The 22707-nt window shown below is 47.9% G+C and overlaps 1 protein-coding gene across 5 annotated transcripts in view; it reads right to left on the bottom strand.

Annotated features, from left to right (window-relative positions):
- foxp2 (forkhead box P2) overlaps positions 1-21961 on the bottom strand; it is a gene marked incomplete at its 5' end in the record, with an annotated part of 81062 nt that extends 59101 nt beyond the window's left edge. For all 5 annotated transcript variants that reach the window (XM_080021987.1, XM_080021986.1, XM_080021989.1 and 2 more), the window contains one exon: positions 21788-21961. In XM_080021987.1, the coding sequence (XP_079878113.1) occupies positions 21788-21961 (174 nt within the window). The remainder of the gene's footprint in view (positions 1-21787) is intronic.
- Positions 21962-22707: the final 746 nt, after the last annotated feature.

The following is a 22707-nucleotide window of genomic DNA, read 5'->3' as shown; positions in this document are numbered from 1 at the left end:
TGTAGTCTTTCGTTGGGCAGCCGGACTACAGAAGGGCGGCGTCGGTGAAGCCGGAAAACGCGGCCGCCGTCCGAACGGGGTTTTCAGCCATCGATGAGGTTGACGGGCCTCTCCGGTGTGGAGGGTGCGCCGGTTCATATGTATATAACTCTTTTTCTTCTTTATTCTAGGGGATGGGTGAAATACTTGATACGACTGAATTCTATTATTTATCATTTCAATTTCTGAGTTGACTCGAAAATTGCAATATTGATGTTGGGAAGTAATGCGATCATGGTTCGCTTAAATGACCACCACAGCCCTATTTGATGTCTGCATTAGACCGAATTTGTTCCGTGGAATATTTTTGTCGTGCGTTCCGGATGCTCCATCCGAAAGTTGGAAGAAATTCTCATCGTGTCCGAAATATCAATACATCCATATGGGAACGTATCGTGAGACATCTCGATTAGTATCGAATGGAACGGTGAGATCCTGGCGCACGCACGCACGCACGCACACACGCAAACACACACACACACACACACACACACGTCTTTACCGTGTGCAGTAGTCAGGGGGGTTAAAAGAAAACAAGACTTAACAAATAAATCAAATAAAATTGGAAAACTTTATCAGACTGGGGTCGTCGCAGGAAAACAAGTCACAAACAGTTTATCAGAACAAACAAACACGGCTGATTGGACGGAGGCCGGCGGGCGGCCGGCGGGGAGATAGGCCAATACAGGAAAATATTTACACCCTATCTCCTTATATAAGTGGATTCGGGGAGAGGAGATGGGCGGATAGGCCTCCGGAGGGGGCTGGTCGGAGAGGATAGACAGATGAGAAAAGGGGAGGAGAGGGATAAGATGCACGACACCGTGCCTGAATGCAGATTTTAGGGGTTGGGGGTTGGGGGCGAATACGAGTGGAGTTCATCAAAACAAGCACGGTGTGACCTGGAGTCTGGAGTCCTTCAAGCGTAGTTGACGTTGTGATTAAATTCCCCTATCACCCATTTGTTTTACCTTCCACGTCAAATGACCTCATACACCAGGCTCTACAAGCTGCGACTCGAGAGGACGATGCATTGGTCTTGAAACGACACATATCCTCTCCCAATATAGTTCAACGTGATAGATTTGAGTGGGGTTCTTTAAAAACACATTTTCGATATTGTTGCGTACTGTATATAAGGGAAGTGGAACTATTTGTGAAATTATTCCACATGACCCCCACCCTACCAGAGCTATGGCCTATGTGATGTATGACTATTCATACCGATCCCCAATAAAATAAAATCACCTGCAAGAGGGAGAAACATCATGGAACAGAACCAGGGTAATACCAGGGTAGTACCAGGGTAATACCAGGGTAATAACGCCTTCCGATGACTATCCTGATCTCAGACACTCTGGCAACAGAGTGAGAGGACGCAGGAAGGGAAGCTGACGGAGCAAAGAGCGACGGAAGCTGGGTTTGGGCAGGAAATCAAGAGGAGAGATGGGAGCGTGTGAGGGAGGACTATTTCAATTTAAAGAGGACCTATGATGAAAAACACACATACGCTCGGGTCTCTGATGGGCCTACCGTTTTTTTTTGGGAGCTGCCTATTTCAGAAAACGGGCGCTCAGAGTGGTGTCTCGGTCCCATGTTACACATTGGGACTCGGTAGAATTAGAACCGCCCCCCACCTGAGTAACTCCACCCCACGGCTGGAGGGATGAAACGAACAAGCGCAAGACCAGCACAAATCTTTTGAAGAAAGAGCAAGAAAGAGCAAGAAAGCGCTGACCGTGAAGAAACTACAGGCGATGGAAATGTAAGAATTTGAAAAATGACTCCGCTGTGTGTTTCTTTCGAAGAAGTAAATAAATAAAACAAAAAATAGTCAGTGGTAGTGTAGGCTGCGGCGCGTGATCCGCTGTGAATTTCTCCAAACAAAACCCCAAAAAATAAAAAATAGCGTGTTTTTATTGTAGATGTATTTATTTTTTTTTTTCAGACGTTTACATGAAACAAAACAACCAGGCACACGCGGGACCCGGTGCGGCGTCCGCGTCTCCCGCAAGCCCTGGAGCACGGCAACCAAAACCAACTTTTAAACGGGGCCTTGTAGATCTAATAGGAGTGAAGGTGCAGCAACTCGATTGCTTATCTCTCGCCTCAAATTTGTACAGATCTTGCTGGACATGGTGAGATCAGTGAAAGTTTGTGTACTGGGGCAAAGAGTTCTGCAGTGGGCGTGGGGAGCACATTTAAAGCGACACACACACACTGAAACCGAGCGTGAGCGACAGGGTGGTTTAGAGGCATGTTACAATGGCTAGAATGCATAATCTGAGCGGTATTTTCGGAAACGAACCTCAAATACATGTTTCGGGGAGGTTCGAAGACCTGTATTTACTTGTGGAAAAGGAGCATATAAAAAGTCCCCTTTTAATTTTGCCCCAGCATTATTCCAACAGAGCTCATTTTCGTTTGCCTCTGATATGAACCTCGAAGGGAAGGGGTCTAAAGAGCGGGAGACATATCGAAGGAAGAGAAGTACAAAGGGGGAAAAAAAAAAAAAATAGTTGGAGAGGTTGTAAGAATATTCAGCATTTTTATGTAGGAGTCAATAAATCAACAGTCTGCATTGAAAAAGGGCGAGAGAGAGAGAGAGAAAGAGAGAGAGAGAGAGAGAGAGGTCCATGGAGAATGAGCTCGGGGCCACGGGACGGAGAGAGAGGAGTACCCTGCAGAACAATGGGCTTCTGTTCTGCGTCCCACCGTGCTCCGTCCAAAGCCAGAAAAATAAGATCAACTCTCCCCCCCCCTCTCTCTCCTTTTCTTCTTTTTGAGTTGCTCAGCCCAAAAGAGAAAATGATTAACTATGTGACAAGTAAAAACCACTCCTAGGAAATGATCACTGGCTAGAAAGTTAAAACTCTGGATTCATTCGGGATGGGGAGAAAAAAAAACATCGATACGCCGTAGTATCGCGGTATTATATTATCGATACACGGACGCATGGAGTATGGAGTATGGAGTATGGATATTTTATGATATTAATTACAAATTAAAATGTGTTTTTGGTTCTAGAACAATAAAATCAATTCAATTCAGTCAATAAAACACCGTGTTCTTGGTGACGGTTTGTGTTTCCAATGGAAACCTTGCGGAGCTGGAATCAGCAGCAGGACGTCCTGAAGGAAAACCAGTGACGACGACAGACGCCGCCGCCGCCAACGTTGGTCTGCGTCGTGCGTACGCGGCGGTTGTTATTTGCGTGGACGTAAGGACCCGCCGTCTGGGACACGCCCTCTTTCCCAACGGAGGATTTAGATTTGTTTGAATTCTCCGATTTAATTTTCCTTGCCGCCCGCTTCGTCTATGTACGTGAGCAGCCGTTACAGCTGCGTAGAGAGAGTCATTTTTCCATTACCAGCGCCGGTTAATTGACACGTCAACAAACTGTTTGTTTGTTGACATGTCAATTAAAATCTTCTACCGTTGGAAAAAAACATTTTTTTTTGTTTCTTTTTTAATACTCACAACACCACTGGTGGAAAACGGGCGGAACGAGGGAAAACACCGTCGAGCTCGTCTCTTCCGTATTTTAACAATGGCGTCGTTGGATGTCAACATAACAGGAATGGGATGCGACGTCCGCCTGCTGACCGCTCTGACGCATGCGCTGGTTTACGTCATGACATCAGCGTTTAAGACCCAAACGGAGGAGAAAAAGATGCATTTCAAACTTTTTTACGGCAGTCGGGTGAGAAAGAAATGAATAAAAAAACAAAATATTTCACAGTATCGTATCGCAATGCGTGGGGTATTGCAAAACATAATGAACCATGATATTATCGTAGTATCGGGACCAAAGTATCGCGATCGTATCGTGAGACGCCCGTTGATCAACACCCTTGTTCTTGATTTCAATAAAATTGGATTTATGAGGTACCATGTGCCCTTTATTATTAAAACATATGTTTTTGTTTAGGTCATACCACCTCTGGCCACACCCCTCAAAGGAATTTAAATTCAATGCAACCTCCAGCATCCAGTCTTATTCTCTACAGCATCTCTCTCTTTCCCGGCCCCACTCTCCTTCAAAGTGCTTCATCGGCATAAAAGTCACGAGAACAACATATCCCAAAACAAACCAAAAAAATTGAACCCAAATATACATAATTCAAATAAAAAATACATTTGTGAGCGAACAAATCAATTAAATAAAATTAAAGAATTGAGCGGGGGAAAAAATGCCCGACTGAAAATGCCGGAGCGCCTTCCTTCTCTCCCGTCTGTCCTCCCTCACCCCCGTGCTCATATCCATTACTCATATAACATTATTCATTTCTTCCACTTGTGTTATTTTCCACCCCCCTCCCACCTTTGTTTATTGATTCTCGAGATTAAGAATTCCCCGGGTGCGGGGTTCGCAACACACAAGCATCAAATTATTTTGGGGTGTGCTTATTTGCCTTTCCCTTGCATCTATTTGGCCTGTGTCTGTAGACAATTACGCCGACCCGGCCCCAGACTCAGGTGCTAATAATGAAGGACAAATAGAATCATATGTGTAAACTTCCCACACTGATGAAAATTTATATTAACTTTCTGCCACAGTAAACAGAGCTGCATAGCTCCACCCTCTCAGGAGGATTGAGGAGATGAATTTGCTTGCTCCTTACCCCAGGAAGACAGCGAGACCCCCGTCGAGGCGGCAGGGGGAGGCGGGGCGGGAGGGGAAGGTGGGGGGGGGTGACGTACAATGAAGGGGCGGGTGGCGGGGGGCGGGGGTTACCAGGCTTTAATGTGCGACTCCGCACACTGATTTTTCCCCTGCTAAAGAGAATAAACATGTTTTGTCCATCTCAAAGATAAAGTGTGTATGTCTTTGTGTGTGTGTGTGCGTGCGCGTCTGTGTGCGCGCGCGCGGATCACGAGGCCGCTCCAACAATAACACTCGGTGCCGCGATTGTTCACCGCGACCGGAAAACATTCGCTCACTTCCTGCCTCCCACTGCTATCGCCGCGGAGGTTCTGCGAAAATATATGGGAACACACCGCCCCTCGCCCAGAAAGGATAATAGTGTCGCTAGCCAGTGATCTGAGCACTGAACTTTGGCACACAACCCGATACCGGGGGGCTCGGCCCCCGAAAAAACAAGACCGACCGGCAGCAATGAAAATATCGCTTATTGGCCTCCCCCTGTTCCGTTTGAAAAGTCGGACAATAAACGTGTCTGCACCAGGGCCGTTCGGGGGCCGGGCTTTCAAGGTGTTCGGGGCCCGGTGAACTGAGTTTCAAGTTTCAAGTTTCAAGTTTTCACTGTTGGGACTGCGCCTACAGGTGTAAACCTGAGAAAAATAAAACCTTCAAATGATCGGTATCCGCTTACAAAAAAGCATTCATATATAAAAAAGTAAATAAAATAAAGATAATAGGAATTACTTCACTCGGTAATTTCCAGACATTCTCTCAGGTTTTTATATTTTCTAAACACACACTCCTTCTGTCCAGTCACATGGCTGTTACATATATATTAGTTATTGGTACTTCAAGGCCTGGAGGTGGTCCTGAAATGAACACAACTACGGTTAATTGCTGATCTTAAAATGTATTCAAAGGGCAAGTCTGGAGCCATTAATACGGTGGCGGTTTTTTTAATTGCTCACGAGTTCCCAACCCCTCGCTGCTTACGACCCTGCTCGTCTACGCCTTCCAAAATGGCTTCCGTTCTGTTACTCTCACACAAGCGCCGTCTCCTCGCCGCTCCCTCTCCTCCCCGGACCTCTGACATCCTCCTAATGCATCACGCTGATCTTTCTTTTCAGTCCAAGTCGATTTCGAGAGCCGCCACTACATCAAACCGCGCACGCACGCAGGCACACACACACACACACACACACACACACACAGAGACACCTACACACACTCTTACAAACATACACTTCTCTCTCTCTCTCTCTCTCTCTCTCTCTCTCTCCCTCTCTCTCTCCCTCCCTCTCTCTCTCCCTCCCTCTCCCTCCTGGTGGCTTTAGTAAAGCCTCAGCTCTCAAACACCCTATATCACAGGGTTTAGATAAGGTGACAGCGGAGGCCCATTGAGCACTGTGCTTTATCTGCTGCTGTTCGGGAAGTCCTTTACTGCTGAAGAACTGAGCACCGCCACAGCCGAGAGAGAGAGAGAGCGAGAGAAAACGAGGCGGGGGGGGGGGTGACAGAATAGGCAAGCGTGTGTGTGTGTGTGTGTGTGTGTGTGTGTGTTTGTACGTGTGGTCGGTTCAAACGTAGGGAGGACAAAAGAGAAATGTGCGTGTTTGAGTAAATTCCCCGAGCGGTAAAGATGTTGGATGACCTGCTACCGTTACCCTCCACCGCCACAACAGCCCCCCTCGCCCTGGCAAAACCCCAGCGCACTTTCGCACCGCCCAATTTCCTCTTCCAGCGATTATGATCCATCTCCTTTTCACAGTTCCAGGGGCGAGAGGGAGGCCGCACAGTTGGACGGATACCTCCTCTGAAATGTTGCGTTCAGACGGAGTCACAGTCCATTTGGGGCGGGCTCTGGGCCCGCTCGAAAAACACAAAAACAGTCAAATGGCGGGGCTCTGCCACGGGAGGCCGGAGAATCCAGCGCCGTAATCAAAGGGAATAACGGCATTCCTGCAATAACTGCGACTGCACGCCGACAGCCCGGTGATTTATGAATGGGTTGGCGGGGAGGTCCGAGGCCGCCGGGGACCGTCCCGCGGCCAGGCTTCGGGCCCTCCGCTCTAATCCTCAAAGTGTAAATACATCAAATCCATTTCTTTGAACGGTCATAGGATGACTTCACGTGGAAAACTCAAGTTTCTAATGGTTCTTTGGAGGGAAGCCATAGGGAAAAAAATATATAAATTTTTTTTGGTTCCACATAAACCCTTTCTTTGGATTTGCTCAGATGGTTTTGGTTTTGGTTAACCGCCTTAGTATATAGTTAACTTACTATTGAAGGAAATTGATTATCTAGTTGCCACCAACTCCCCCAATAACCTATATATATATATTTTTTTTTATATCCATAAGCATCTCATCAGGAACACGGAGCACCGCCAGCTAAATTAAGCCGTCCTTCACCCGTGACGGTTCAGCCTTTTTGAACGAACCGGTTCAGAACCGTCATTTTTCCGCGCGTACGCGAAGGGCGTGTGGGCAAATAGAGTTGTTTTTTATGTGCCCCCCCCCCCCCCCCCGCCCCTCCCGTGGATCTCACATCTGTCTTTGTTGACAGGGCCTCATTAAGAGGACGCCACTCAAAAGAACACGGCCGGAGGCGACGCGCGATCTGACCGAGGCGCCGGAGAGCGTCGAGAGGGGTGAAAACCCCTCCAACCAGCCTGCGGGCCAGACGTGCTGCTGCAGAATGCCAATACCAATAGTCGCTTGCCGCGGTGATGTATGCACACTCACACGCAGGCTCACATCCACACGGAGCACAAACAAAGACAAGGAATACACGCGTGACACCGGCACACACACACACACACACACGCACACACAAACAGAAACAGTGACACACACACACACACACACACACACAAACACACAAAGACACACTCAATCATTAGGGTAAACAAGAAGAATATTGAGCATGATAGAGTTGACATTATAAGACCCCCATATAAGTATTGAGGGTGAAACCTTCCGGAAATTGAGAGTGACTACAGAGTGCACAGCACCTTTGTCAATTACATGATATATGTACATAAAAATATGATTGTAATCTTCCCGGCCACGCCGAGGAATCCATTCAAAAAGCGTGCTACAGGCCCTCATCCATATACGTATGACACTAATGCACTATGACTGACCAAACAGTGGAGCCACATCCATGGATTTCAGCGACTTGATTGACGACCACGGCAGACTACAGCTCAAATAGCTTAACGAAACAATGGGAAATATTGATGGAATCGGATACCGCAATATTTTGACGTATTTACTACAAATCTAAGGGTTGGGAGTTGGTGGTTAGGCGTTAGTCACGACAGCGTGTCCATAAGCGTCCTCCTCTGCGTGCATGCATACAGAGTGCATTTGTAATTTGGTCGTGCCAGTGTAAAGTGTGTGTGTGTGTGTGTGTGTGTGTGTGTGTGTGTGTGTGTGTGTGTGTGTGTGTGTGTGTGTGTGTGTCTACAATTGCATGTGTGTGTGTGAATGACTTCACGGATGTGTGTGTGTGTGTGTGTGTGTGTGTGTGTGTCAGTCGCAGGTCAATAGTGTGAGTGTCTGCTCTGTCTAGTGCTGAAGGGCTCAGGTTGAGTCTCAGCCTCTCGCGGGGTCGATGAGAAAGCACTCTGACCTTAGCTGGGAGTCACTCCTCCTTAAGTGCCGCACGGCCCACCCTGGAGCACAAGGGGGGACGGGGCACTAAGGCACTATCTCATGATATAGTTAAATGTCGTCTTCAGGCTTCCTCGCAGTTTTCCGCACACAATTCCAGCCGTTCCAATCAATGGTCATATCATCCACATGACTAATGATTGTTTCACTATTCATTCCGTGTGAACATCCCAAGAAAGCACCAAAAGTCATCGACCAAATGTCGTGAAATAAACCGATATTGAGGTATTCATCAAAAAACGGCGGCTTTCGTCCCTTCTTAACCGGGTTGGATATTTGTTTTTTTTTTTCCCATATGGGCCGGCCGTTACGAAACAAAGCCTCATGCAGTTATTTCTTTGCGGTACGCCCTTTAGAGTTCTAGTATCAAACGGTGCGCGGTATGACCTTGACTTAGACCCCGTCGGGTGACGCCCACGCACCGACCTTGGCCGCCACCGCCGTGCCCGTGTACATGGCCGCCTTGCGCTAGGGGCCCGTACGGCGCAGGGCCCGCGGCCGCCGCACAAACACGGGGCGATGATTGCGCCGCGCGCTCCTGCCGAAGATCACCCCCCTGGTTAACAAGGCTACACCTACCCTCCGGAGGGGCCACGGATTCTCAGTTCCATCCGCCCTCCGCCCTATCTCCATGCCTGCTCTGCCCTCTCCTCAGATCTGCGCCTCCTCTCACCCCCCCCCCGCCCCCACCCCCACCCCCTCCTCCTGCTCCTCCTCCATCCCGTGCTCTATCTCAGTGGATGTCTTGTGAATATTCCAATTATGCCGGTGTGTGTTTGACCTTTAAGTGAGCTGTAGAAGATATAGTTATCTGCCTTCCACTCTGACACCCAGCGTCTATCAATCAGCATCCCCCCCCCTCCCACACACACACACACACACACACACACACACACACACACACACACACACACACACACACACACACACACACACACACACACACACACACACACACACACACACACACACACACACAGATAAGTGAGAGAGAGAGAGAGAGAGAGAGAGAGAGAGGGAGGATGTCGAAGATGCGATCGAGCAACACAGGGCTATCACTGACTCGGAGTGATTACGGTTAACGTGGGTATAGGGAGCGGGGGCGAGCCGAGCTCCATTGATAAAGATGTAGAGAGGCAGCGAGCCGTGCGCCGCCGCACCTGAACCGCGCCGCTCCGCGACCGTCCCGCCGTGCGCATCCCCCCCCCCACTATTTTCCCCGGGCGCAGGCGAATACACAACGTGAGAGAAGCGAGTTTTGTTTTTTTTTGCGAGTTTTTTTGTTTTTTTTCGCTTTCCTGTGCCTTTATTCTACCTGGCTGACTGAGCCTTATTCCATAAACAAAGCCTCTTTTTTTTTTTTTTTGTTCTTCCTGGCGGCATCCGATAACACGCTTCTCAGAGCGAACCGCCTCTAACAAAGTCATACTTCTTTAGTGCCGTCCCCCGCCCGCCTCCTCTTTCCAAAAGGGCTAATCTACATCTCTCTTTGAATCAAGAATGGAAATTCCCAAGAAATGCTTCTTTTTCAATTTCATGCTGAAGTAGCTCAAGTTAGCGGATGTAATTTCTCCTAACAAGAAAATTTATCACTCTGTCGCTCACTTAGTGTGGCCATGTGAGAAAGCTGCGCCCCTTTCCGCATCCCCAACCCACCCCACCCCTTCCTTCTCGGGCTTTGATGAATGTGCCAAAAGCGTGATCACTCCCCCCCCCCCATAACAGTTTATACAAGGGCAGCACAATTACACTGGTTATTAAAAAAAATAAAACCCTCTCGTTGAAACCTATACGAAAGATAAATGACATCATTTAGGCCTTAAACCAGAAAGGGGTGCAGCAGGGAGGGGTGGCGGGTGGCGGGTGGCGGCGGCGGGCGGGAGGGATTACACATACCGCAGGGACGTCAAATATTGGTGTGGGAATTATGACACGGAGGCAGAGCCAGTGTGGATAACCCGGACGGAGGGAGAGAAAACCCAACAGCTTCCAGTGACGGTGGAGGAAAATCTCCCTTTTCCGCTCTCGCAATTAAAAAACAAACCAATAAATAACTAAATAAATAAATAAATAAATAAATAAATACCCCCGACGACGCGTCTCCTCTCGCCACGGAGAGAGAGAGAGAGAGAGAGAGAGAAACGACGGCGGGCGAACAAGCCCGCCCTCTAAGTTTTGTGCAAACGACGACACGTCGGCAAGCTCGCTGGATGATGGAGTCCAAACAGGTGGAGGGGAGAACGCGCGGAGGGCGGTATCGCCGGAACAATAACACGCATGGCCGCGCCCCCCCCCCGGGGCTAATGTATATTTATCATGTAAACTTCTGATGAATGCATATGCAGAAACAAATCAAACCCTCCGGGCTTCCGTCGGAGGGGGGGGGGGGGGCGCGCCGCCGACGGACTGAGGCGTGAAACCAATATCAGCTTAGTGTCTAGTCGGGCTTGAAGCCCACAAAGGCTCGTTCTGCCAGGGCTGGCGGACGGCGCTTTTTTTTTTTTTTTTTTTTTTATCAGCGCGGAACAAGCAGCTTTCCAGTGCTATCACTGATCAATTCGCACAAGTTAAGTCTGGCAGTGCGGGTAAATAAGCAGAGGGCGGGGCCCTGATGAAGACTGACACTACGTCCCGGCCGGAAGAACGGGTGGGGGGCTTGGGAGATACGCCACCCGAGCGGAAGAATGGATGGAGAGGGAGACAGCCAAATGAATAGAGATACAGAGAAATGGGCAGAGAGAGAGAGAACCTGGAGGTGGAGGGGAGGCCCTGTACTACTCTGTGTGGGACTTCTGTTCTGGCAGACTGAATCTCTCAGTCTCTCTTGTTTCCACCAGATTTCTCTCTCTCTCTCTCTCTCTCTGTCTCTCTCTCTCTCGCTCCTAAACTTTTAAGTAAAAAATTTCAAGTGCCCCCTTTATTTACCATTTTATTTACTATTTAATATTTGCCGACGTCCACCCCCACCCACACAGTCTCCGGTCCGAGAGCGATATGGCTGACGTTGCATCGGGACTGGAGCCTCCCCGTCGGTGATAAAGCCGTCAGTGCACCTTGACAGCAGGGGGAGCGAAACCCGGGGGCCCTCGCTCTAAGAAAGCAGGCGGCTTCGCTCCTAAAGCCCGCGCTGAGTGACACGTCAGTCAGTCCGTCCGCCTATCCCCCCGCGACCCCGGCTTACTTCGCCGCATTTGTGTGAAAAGCCGCGGAGAGGAGTACAGTAAAGCTCCGCCGACCCCACTGCTACATATGCATACGGTGTTTTTGGAGGCGACGCCGCAAACAGCCCGGCGGAGAGAGGGATCGGGACGTTTGTGTAGTTAAAAAATATATATAAAAAACGGGGTCAGGGATGAAGGCGAGCGGAGCGGCGGAGAGTGTTAACAAGTGTAAAGAGAAGGGAAAAAAATAATAAATTGAAACGAACGCCACCGGGGCCAGACGCTAAAGCCGCCTTTACACTGAATCCGGCGACGGATCCAATCCGTTTTCAACCGTTGTTGCCCCGTTGTTACCGCTTTTCGTGTAAAAATAAAATAAAATAAAATAAAATAAAATAAAATAAAGGTATACCTCCATATGATAATAAACTTCCACCATCACACGGAATTCCGGCAACCATTTTGTCGGTCTTGGCAACCCGACAGCCGCCGCACGGTTGCCAAGTTGGCAACTGCTTCTAAAAGTGAGCGTCGGGGCGGCCCCGGCTACCTGGAACCTGTTAAGCTGAGGTTCTTAGGAAGCTTTTCGGGAGAGGGCAGACGCCGTATCGGGGACGCCGCTGCTGCTTCATCTTAACCAGATTTGGAGTCATTTTAATATTGGTTTGGGCTGTGTGTGCGTGTGTGTGTGTGTGCGTGCGCGTGTGTGTGTGTGTGTTGGTGGGTATACACAACAAATCGGGCAGGCGTTTCAGAGTCTGATTTGTTACTATTCATGGCTAAAGCGGAGGCAAACTGTAATGCGAGACATGCTTGTTAAATTCACAACGCTCCAAAGCTGCCTTCCAGCAAATCCTGCCTCTTGGTTGTCAGCTTAAGATGCCTCGGCATCTGCATATGTAGGATTTTTAAGCTCTGTTAAATGGATAGCGGTGTCGCGGCCTATCAAACGACGGTAAGCCACTTGGGTTTTTTCATGTTTTTCTTTTTTTCCTTCTTCCCTTCTCAACCGTATGTGGAAAAAATGAAGTGCATTACCACACACACACACACACACACACACACACACACACACACACACACAAACAAGTGGTGGAAAGTACCAAACTACAAGTACTTTGTTACTGTACTGAAGTACATTTTTCAAGTAGGCCTACCTCGGTGTATTCTGTTTCTCAGAGGCTTTTGACTTTTATTCCACTGCATTTCAAAGAAAATACCTACTCTAATACATTTAAGTAAAAAAAAAAAAAAAAAAAATCTGGATATGGAGTATATGTGTATGCATCAAAAGTATATCCTATAGGATGTACCATAGGGGAGAACCCCTTTCCTTTTTACGAGGGAAAAACAATGTATACTATTTTATTGTAAATTATAATCAGGAGCTGCATGGGTACTCCTCTGCAGATAAAAAAAAAAACAAAAGAAAACAAACACGGTAGCACTTTATACAGTGTCATAGACTGTTATACCGGGGGGATTGATATGACAAGTGCTTTTACTCTTTATACTCGAAGTACATTTAAGAGAAAGTACTTATGTACTTTGACTTTCAGAAATGTCAATGTGGTACTTTCACTTTTATTTCAGTAAAAAGTGTGGGTACTTCTTCAAACACACACACACACACACACACACACACACACACACACACACACACACACACACACACACACACACACACACACACACACACACACACACACACACACACACACACACACACGGTGTATTTTCTCGTTCCGTCTTCCAGTGAACTTTGCATCTGAGGCACTCCACATAAAGGCACGCGGCTCCGCCCGGCGGTATTAACGACTCCCACTCCGCTTTAAGGGCGATGACAGCGGAGTGGCAACAAACAATGACAGAACGCCCTTTTTTCCGATCGCCGGGCTGTGCAGAGACGAGACACCATTCAGCACCCAGACAGTTCACAAATAAATTGTTGCGGCGGGTATCGAGCCAAAGGGGAGTCTCTCAGCGTGTGTGTGCGCTCGCGTGTGTGTGTGTGTGTGTGTGAGAGGGTTTGTGTATGTGTTTGTGCTTGCGTGAGCGCAGAGCTATAGATCCAGTGCCATTTATTTCCCAGAGCTGGAGCTGGGCAGTTAGGGAGGCGTAAAAGGAAATGAGTTGTGAAGTGGCCATTGATCCCGACCTGCGCTGGATAAGCTGCACGCTGCAGACCGATAGGCTACAGTGCGTGTATGTGTGTGTGTGTGTGTGTGTGTGTGTGTGGCTGGATGCCTGCCTCTTATTTACACTGTGCAGGTTAACCCCAGCTCAGCTCACTTATCACTGCCGCTAAAGCCCTGGCTCCAGTGGAAAAGAAAAACATGATAAAGAAAATAAAATAAAAATAAAAGATGGAGGCTGCCCAAATAAAAAGGGGCTGCTAATCTGGATTGATCGGTGTCAACCCTCGGTGTCAGCCGCACCGCACTCTGTGTGCTCATCCACACCCCACACAATCCAGAGGATATCACAGTTTTATTGACCGTCGCTGGGACTATTTATTTTTTGACATTGGTTCAACTTTTCGGCTTTTTATTTTATTTTTTTTTTGCTTATAAAAGGAAGAAAAATAGCTTGTCAAAAAATGTGAACTGGGTGGCATCCGTGAAGGCAGTGATATGACATGCTGGATACACACACACACACACACACACACACACACACACACACACACACACACACACACACACACACACACACACACACACACACACACACACACACACACCTGTGCTGTTCCTCGACCTGAACGCCGCTCTGCCTCCGCCGAAGCTCTGGGCTGCTCGAGCATAAAATACCCATAAGTGTTTGTTTCCACCAGATTTCACTCCCTCCCTCCCTTCTTCTTTGCTCCTCCTCCTCTCTTCACCTCCAGCTCTCTCTCTCTCTCTCTCTCTCTCTCTCTCTCTCTCTCTCTCTCTCTCTGTCTCTGTCGCTCTCCTTTTGTCACCCCCCCCCGCCTCTACAAACCTTGCAGCTTGACATTTCACCGGCTCTCGGGGGGGACGCGCGGCGGAGATGGAGTTGGCGGGGGGAGCGCCACTGTAAATTCCATGAGGCCGCATGTAATGTGTCTTAAGAACGCGAGACAGACGGCTCCCGGTTTCGGCGAGCCCGAAGAAAGAGATGGAGGACAAAAAAAAAAAAAAAAAAAAAAAAAAATGAGAGAGAGGGGGAGAGAGGGGGTGAGGAGAGAGGGAGAAGACAGATAATAGAATAATATTGTGTGTTTTGTCTGGGGAAAGGAGCAAACAGTGGCCACGCTGTCATTCACACCCCTATATCTTTAGTGTCATCTCTGCTGGGAGCACCGGGGGCCTATATGTCACGGGGCCCGTATGTCCGGTCCTGCGGGGACCGTCCGCCTGCCAGATAGCAACAAGGTGGGGATGAGAAAAAGGGACGGCGTCGGCCATAAATAACTTCAGCGTGGAAGGGCTGTTTCTAGCTCAAAAAAAAAAAAAAAAAGAAAAGAAAATGGCGACAGATGGAGGGAGAGGGAGAGAGAGAGAGAGAGATAAACATTGTGTTCTTGTCACATATCTGTACCCTCCGCAGCGCGCCCTTATCTCCTCTCCGATGCCCGACGAACAACAATAGCCCCTCTTTAGGAAATCCTTCATGTTTTTTTTATATTTATTTATTTATTTTTTATTTTTTTCCGCTTCCCTCCGCGTCCTGAGAGGTGAGTGACGCACCAGTGTCTTATTTACCCGGCTGAGGAGGGCAATCTCCAGCCCGCGAGATAAAACTAATGAGCTTCTTTGTGCGAGGGGCACAAATGGGAGAAAGACCCTCCATTCTCCCCTCCTTCCCTCATTCCGTCCAAAGGGGACGCAGCCTGGGTGATTAGGCCTTTAAATTATGCTCAAGGGCAAAGGCCTGATTTGCATCTGAGGTGTGTGTACATGCATGCGCGCCTCTGCGTGTGTGTGTGTGTGTGTGTGTGTGTGTGTGTGTGTGTGTGCGTGGTGTGCGTAGTGTGTGCCTTCTCCCGACGCTGGGATGGGTGCTGCAGTCCTCGCAGCTACGGCGGCATCACAGTGGCTTTCTGATGCTGCAGTGTTTTCCCCGTGGGCCGCGCTCAAAACACGGAGGCAGAGACAAACAGAGGCCTCGGCAGGCTGTTGTTGCGCCGTTCTACCCGGCTCTGCAGCCTGCGCACTGACAGTAATTATGAGTCCCGGCGGTCCGCGCGCGCACGCACAGTCGTGCACGGGTGGCTGAGGAAACACACACACACACACACACACACACACACACACACACACACACACACACACACACACACACACACACACACACACACACACACACACACACACACACACACACACACACAACGCAGACATGCACTCAGACATACGAACCACACAAACACATGCCCGGGAAATATATTACATGATGCGAGACAGAGAGGGAGAGCGAGGGGGAGAGAGAGAGAGAGAGAGAGAGAGAGAGAGAGAGAGAGAGAGAGAGAGAGGGGCTCGGGGGGTTGTTTGCTAGGTGATGGAACATTTTGTGTCATTACAGTGTGTCAGAGATAAAGAGTATTTACTCGCACTAAACAACAAGCTGAGCGGTGTTTAGAGGGCAACAATGCGCACGCACGCACACGCGCACACACATAACACACCCACAGTCATTTTGTCTATTGGCAACTCCCCCCCCCCCTCAAAAAAAATAAAAAAATCACCCACCCCTCCCTGTCAGCTTTCTCATCCCTCCAATTTCCTGCAGCGACACAGCGAGGCGGGCAGGTTAATTGCTGTCACTCTCATGTTGGACCGGTGCCTGGCTCTGGTGTCACGATAAGGGCAGCCCGGCAGTGAGATGGCACCTTGGCACACTTATTGTAATTTAAGTCAAAATGTTGCAGTCATTTCCATACGGGCTGAGGTAATCTGCATTTTGCTGTATCATGCGCTACGAAAAATAAAATAAAGAAAATATAAATCTCCTTAACGAGTTCCACCACGGGGGGCGATATTGACAAAATTGACAAAATAAAATATCACAATGTTTTACAATGAATAGCTCAATATCGGTTTATTTGACAATATTTTTGGAACGACTTCTGGCACTTTCATAAGATATTTACACACAAGAAATGTGTGAGAAACACGAGCAGGATATTATGAGCAAACAGGCTCGAACAATCCAGGATGTTCGAGAAATTGCCTTCAAGCCTTAAACACAACATTTGATCACGTGACGATATCACGACCAAACCGACCAAAATCCCGGACGGTATCTCGCCTTCTATCGCGATATCCATATTTTAACTAGGCTTGGGCTATTGTGCAGAATTTCAATCGTGCAATCGCGCATTCACAGGAGGGGCAAAATAAGGACTTATATCAAAACCCCACTTGTTGGCAAAGTTCGCCTCACCTTATTTTGTCGCCCCGCCGGTAGCGGACGGGCAAATGTTGTCACGATTCATCCATTGAGCAACTTCCCTCCATGTTTGTTCACACTCGCTCCAAAGTGCAGATAACGTAAAGCACACCGGTGCAAAATATTGCCGTGAAGCAGTTCTGCCGCTGATTTGCGACATAGCGACGGAAACGGTATAAAAATGTATGTACACGATCGCAAAATCGACTCCATGGAACGCCGATTGCCGATTGAATCAAGCCTAATTATAACGATACCGTCCAGCACTGATTTGAATCTTGTTATCTGTTATCTGAAATTATAATAATTAAAAAAAAAAAAAGTTGAAGGAAATAAACCCTTTGCAACTAGAAAACGAAGTGCCCCCCTCCAGCAGTCAGTGGCTGCAGAGATGCACTGAGCTATTTAAACATGGGCTCATCCATCCCACTGATAACCCTGACAGCGTCGGAGCCCAAAGGCCACCGTAATCAACTAACAGGCCCATTATGGGACATTATGTTATGGATTCAGAGATCAATGCATAGGCTCCATGTAGACACGCTCCTGGTGTAACCGTCATAAAACGCCGCACCGGCCACAGTTCATGAAGGATTGATTGGCGATACAAACCCACTACAACTTTGTCGTCTTTTTTTTTTTTTTTTTTTTTAAAGATGAGAGAGAGCTTTTATGGCGATGATACTGCATAGTAATTAGGGCAGCGTAACATCCATCATTTGTGTGCGATACATATCTCTGGGCTGGCAAATTGCAATCAGATACACTGGGTATCTAATCTGTGATCTCTAATCAAATTAGGCCCATTAAGACAACCTTGGGAATAAGGCGACGAGACCCTGACAGAAATTAGGGGCTGGAAATTCAATTGTGACACGACAGTTATTATTCAGATACATGCACACGTCTCGGAGTGTGCGGCGCGCAGGCTGTACACAACAATCTGGCTGATTAGGGGGAAAAAAATAAAAAAATCTAATTAACGCATTGTTGCAGGAATTAAAAAAAAAATTATATATGTATATATATATATATATATATATAACATATCTGATGTATAAATAGCTGCTGAAATTGTATTCTTTCCCCCTAATTTCTCTTAAAATGAAACATCAAATGTGCAATCTTAATGAAATTGACAAAAATTCAGACTTCAAATCCCATTGATAGAGGAAAAAAAAAATGCAAAAAACAAAACAAAAAAAGAGACGTGAAAATGTAGGCAATTCTCAACTTGCTGCTGTGCAACTTGGTTTTTTGATCGGTTGTCCTTCAAGCCAATGGACCAAAAAAAAAAAAAAAAAAATCTAAGGCAGCGAGACCTTAAGATGCTGCTTTTCTAATTATAGCTGCAGGTGGTATTTTGGAGCTGCTAGGTAATGGCAGAACCCACAGGGACGGTGGAGAATTCATCACTGCTTATTATTAATCATCCCCCCAGCAGCGTGATGAGAGACTGGAGCTGCTATACCCACCGGACCACTCAATGTCATTCCAAATATGGGTGGAAAATTACACCCAACAGCCCTCCTTCAAAGTGGCCTGTGAGTGGAGCGGGCAGGAATATTCTCGATTCTCAAAAATGTTATATGCAAAGCAGACTGGAAGGTATGTGTACATGGAACGTGTGTGTGTGTGTGTGTGTGTATGTGTGTGTGTGTGTGTGAAATTCTGCACTACATTTTATAGTCTCTCACACACACATAGACCTGACCCCGCTGAAATTAACACCTACCCGAGATGAAAAAGAAAGAAAAAAAAAAAAAAAGCGGCCACGCACTAAAAAAAAGGTGAAATCGAAAAAAAAAAGAAAATCAAAAATCAAAAAAAATAAAATGATAAAAAAAAAAAAAAAGAAACCAAAAAAAAATTCCCTCCCTCTGCCTCCTCCAGACCCGAGCCCTGGGAGGAAGACGAGCGTGAGCGAGCCACAGGAAGTGTGTGTGAAGTTAACAGCGCAGGGCCTCGGTTTTAAAAAAGCCCCCGGAGACCTGTTAACCGGACCGCTCATTTCAATGTGTCTGTCTGTGCACGTGGAGGAGGTGGAGGGTGGGACCGGCCTCTTTACAAGGTGCACGGTGCCGAGCGCACGCACGCTCCTCTAAAAGGCTTCCAACGCCGCCCTCTTAACGTTACATTAACGGTTTTTTTTTATGTCTTGGGTTCTGATGTATATATATGTACCCAAATCTCTCTCTCTCTCTCTCTCCCCATTTCCTGTTTTTTGTTATGTTATATCAACATTGTGAACTCTTATTTTTGTACCCTAACATTCAATTGAATATTCGTTTTCAAATGTTTACATCTGATCAAACCATGTTATTCTCACATTTTGTAATTCTCATAATCTTTCCATCCTGTTTTCTGTGTAAAACGTGGTCCCTGTGAGGCTTCACAAGCGATCAAGGGCAATGGAAATAAACCTGAATTATTTGCTGTTGTTCCATTTTAACGACAGAAAACTATACACCACATTTCACAAAAATGCCAACACGGTTGATATCAAACACGACAGATCAGCTCCCTCGCTTCTCCTCGAGAGACACCCGGTGACGGTGTGCGCCGGAGTGATTCAGTGCATTAAACTACAGCACGACACCAGATAGCTGCACGACCATCTCTCCGTCTCTCCCTCTCTCTCGCGCTCTCTCTCTCTCTCTCTCTCTCCAGCGCTATCTCTCTCTCCATCCAGCCCACCCTCTCTCCAGCAGCAGCACTCCAGGCAACGCCTTCAAACATAAAAGAGTGATGAGTGAGAGTGGAGGAGTTGACCCCAATCAGGTGTATTGCCGTGTGTGTGTGTGGGTGTGTGTGTGTGTGTGTGTGGTGTATGTGTGTGTGGTTTGTGTGTCTCGAGGAGAGAAGTGGTGATGAATGGGGGGGTGAAGCCACGGGACCGTGGTTGTAGCCACCACCTGGAGCATCGGGGGGGTCGTGGTCGGGACACAAGGTGCGTGTGTGTGTGTGCGTTTGCGTGTAAAGAGGATCTAGGGAGAGAGAGTTGATATTTTTTTTTGGGGGGGGGGGGGGGGATCTAAGGGGCCTTAAAGGACATTCTGCTACACTGAACTTAATACCACCCCCACCCGCCCTGCGCCCTAACACACACACACACACACACACACACACACACACACACACACACACACAGTCACAAACAAACATCGGGTTTGCCTGAACCACACTGACCACAGGGCTTCAGCTGCCTTTGTAGGTCCACACACACACACACACACACACACACACACACACACACAACTCCCCCATCAGAGGTCGGCACGCATCATTACAAACCCAGGGCATTGTCGTCCCCCCCCGTCCTCACCACCACCCCTCCACTACCCCGCGACCCCCACCCACCCTCACCCACCCCCCTCCCGCTGCTCTTTTGGCAAACTGTCAAAGCCATCATTCACCGTGAAAAGACACGACAGACACTTGACTCCTCTCCTCCTCTGGCGCCTGACTTTCACAACTCCTGCCCCCTCCACCCCTTCAGCGCCACCCCCGAGCCTCAGCGCCCCCCCCCGAGCCTCAGCGCCCCCCCCCGAGCCTCAGTGCCGAGCCACGAGCCATTCAAACCCCCCCACCCCCAAAACTTTCATTGACCGTGTTTAGCAGCAACAACACAGTATACTATATATGTGTGTGTGTGTGTGTGTTGTTTGTGTGTGTGTGTGTGTGTGTGTGTGTGTGTGTGTGTGTGTGTGTGTGTGTGGTGAGGGATTTTTGATTATTTTCTGAAATGGCTAAAAAGTCAGAGTAAAAGAAACAGAACACTGCAGTTTGAATATTTTGAAATGACGCTCAGTTCAACTTCATCAATGGAGTCAAAGCAACAACATAAATAAACTACACATCCTGGTCGAAAGCTAGGAAATAAATAAAAATGGAGACGGACATGCAAATACAACCTTTTAAGAGTGTCCCGGTCAAAGATTCTGCCCCGTAGCTGCGTGCACATGTAAGGGAGCATAAGTGTGCGTGAGTGTGTGTCGGTGTGTGTGTGTGTGTGTGTGTGTGTGTGCGTGCGTGTGTTATGGAGGCTGGTGCTGAACTATCGCCGAGTTAGGAGGCCCTCTGGTGGATACACAGGTGCCATGACACTATGGCTCATTCACAGATAGGAACACACACTTTCCAATACAATCTTTTTTGCCGTTACACACACACGCATACACACTTTCTCATACAATTTGTTCTGCTTCCACACACACGGAAACGCACGCACACCCAGCCACACCCACACACACACACACACACACACACACACACAGACACACGAAGGCACTTCCAGTCGGCTCTGTATGGAGCTCCCACACGTGCACTCTCTCGTCCGGTCTCTCTCGCCCCGTCTCTCTCTCTCTCTCTCCCTCCCTCTCACACTCACATGGCCTGAGCTGCAACGTGCTCTACGCACACACATGTACAAACGGCAATAAAAAAATAAATAAAAAAACCAGCACAAAAACACAGCAAGGCCAACCTAAACTCAGACATAGTTCCTAAAACACACTTCCAAATAACTACTGGCTGAACAGCCGCAAAACCAAACAATCCCAAGTGAAATAAGAAAAACAAAAATAGCAATAATAACAACAACAACAACATCACCCTCACACACAACACAGACTTAGCTTAAAAAATTTAAAATGAAAAAAAAACAACCGAGAAAAAAAAAAAGGCAGAAAACACAATTGCATTTATCCAGTTCCTCCTGCTCAGAAGAGCCCCAGAGCTGCAGAGGAGCGACGGAGAGACGGAGAAGGAGAGCGAGAGCGAGAGCGAGGGAGAGAGAGAGAGAGAGAGAGAGGGAGAGAGCAGACGGGGGAGGAGAGACACAACTTACCTGCTGTTGTTGCAGATGCAGCAGCTCGACTGTGCTTACTTCGCTGCTCGTGTCACCAGCGCTTGATCTGCCATCTCTGCAGCCAGCCTCTAATTGGCTGCTGCTTAGGGCGCTCATTCCATTTTGACTCATTGAACTGTTGCTTATTGTCTCTGAGGCCGACTCCCGCATCATCATGATTTAAAACCTAGAAGTGATTAAGAGGCACCGGTTAGGGCTCTTCTCGTTACCGTCCTACCCCCCCAAACATCCAACAGCAACCCCCCCACCCCCCCCACCCCACCGCCACCTCCATAACACCACCCCATACACCCCCTTATTTTTTTTTTTTACCCCCGGTTCCTATTTTTATTTTTTTTTTTCCCTTTCTTTCTTTACGCTTCCATTATAAAGCCCTCGGTCCCTCTCTGCAAATTAAAGCATTTATAGAAGAGGGGGAGGACAGAGGAGGGAAGGGGGTGTAAAGGCAGAGAGAGAGAGAGAGAGAGAGAGAGACGGAGAGAGAGAGAGAGAGAGAGAGAGAGGGGGGGGTGGGGGTGGGCTGGAGGAGGGGGGGGGTTTGCAGGAAGAGCAATTATGCATTCATTGTGTAAATGAAGCAATACAAAGAGATGCACGTCCCCATGCCTTTTGAAAGAGGGAAAAAGGGAGAACGGGGGGGAGGAGGAGGAGAAGGAAAGGGGAAGGGAGGGAGGGAGGGAGGGAGGGAGGGAGGGGCGTAATCTAAACAGGCCCGATGAATTTAGCCACAAATTAAAGCGTCTGGCAACCGCTTTATTTATTTTCATGTCTTTGTATTGCTATGATCGTTTTTTTCGGGGGGTGAATTTCTGTTGTTTTAAAGAAAAAACTTTCATGGTTTCAAATTAAAACAAACATATATATATATATATATATATATATATATATATATATATATA

The sequence above is a fragment of the Zeus faber genome (genome assembly GCF_960531495.2).
Source record: "Zeus faber genome assembly, chromosome: 21".
Lineage (NCBI taxonomy): Eukaryota > Metazoa > Chordata > Actinopteri > Zeiformes > Zeidae > Zeus > Zeus faber.
Note: the sequence above shows the minus strand (reverse complement) of the source record. Positions and strands in the feature narration are given on the sequence as shown.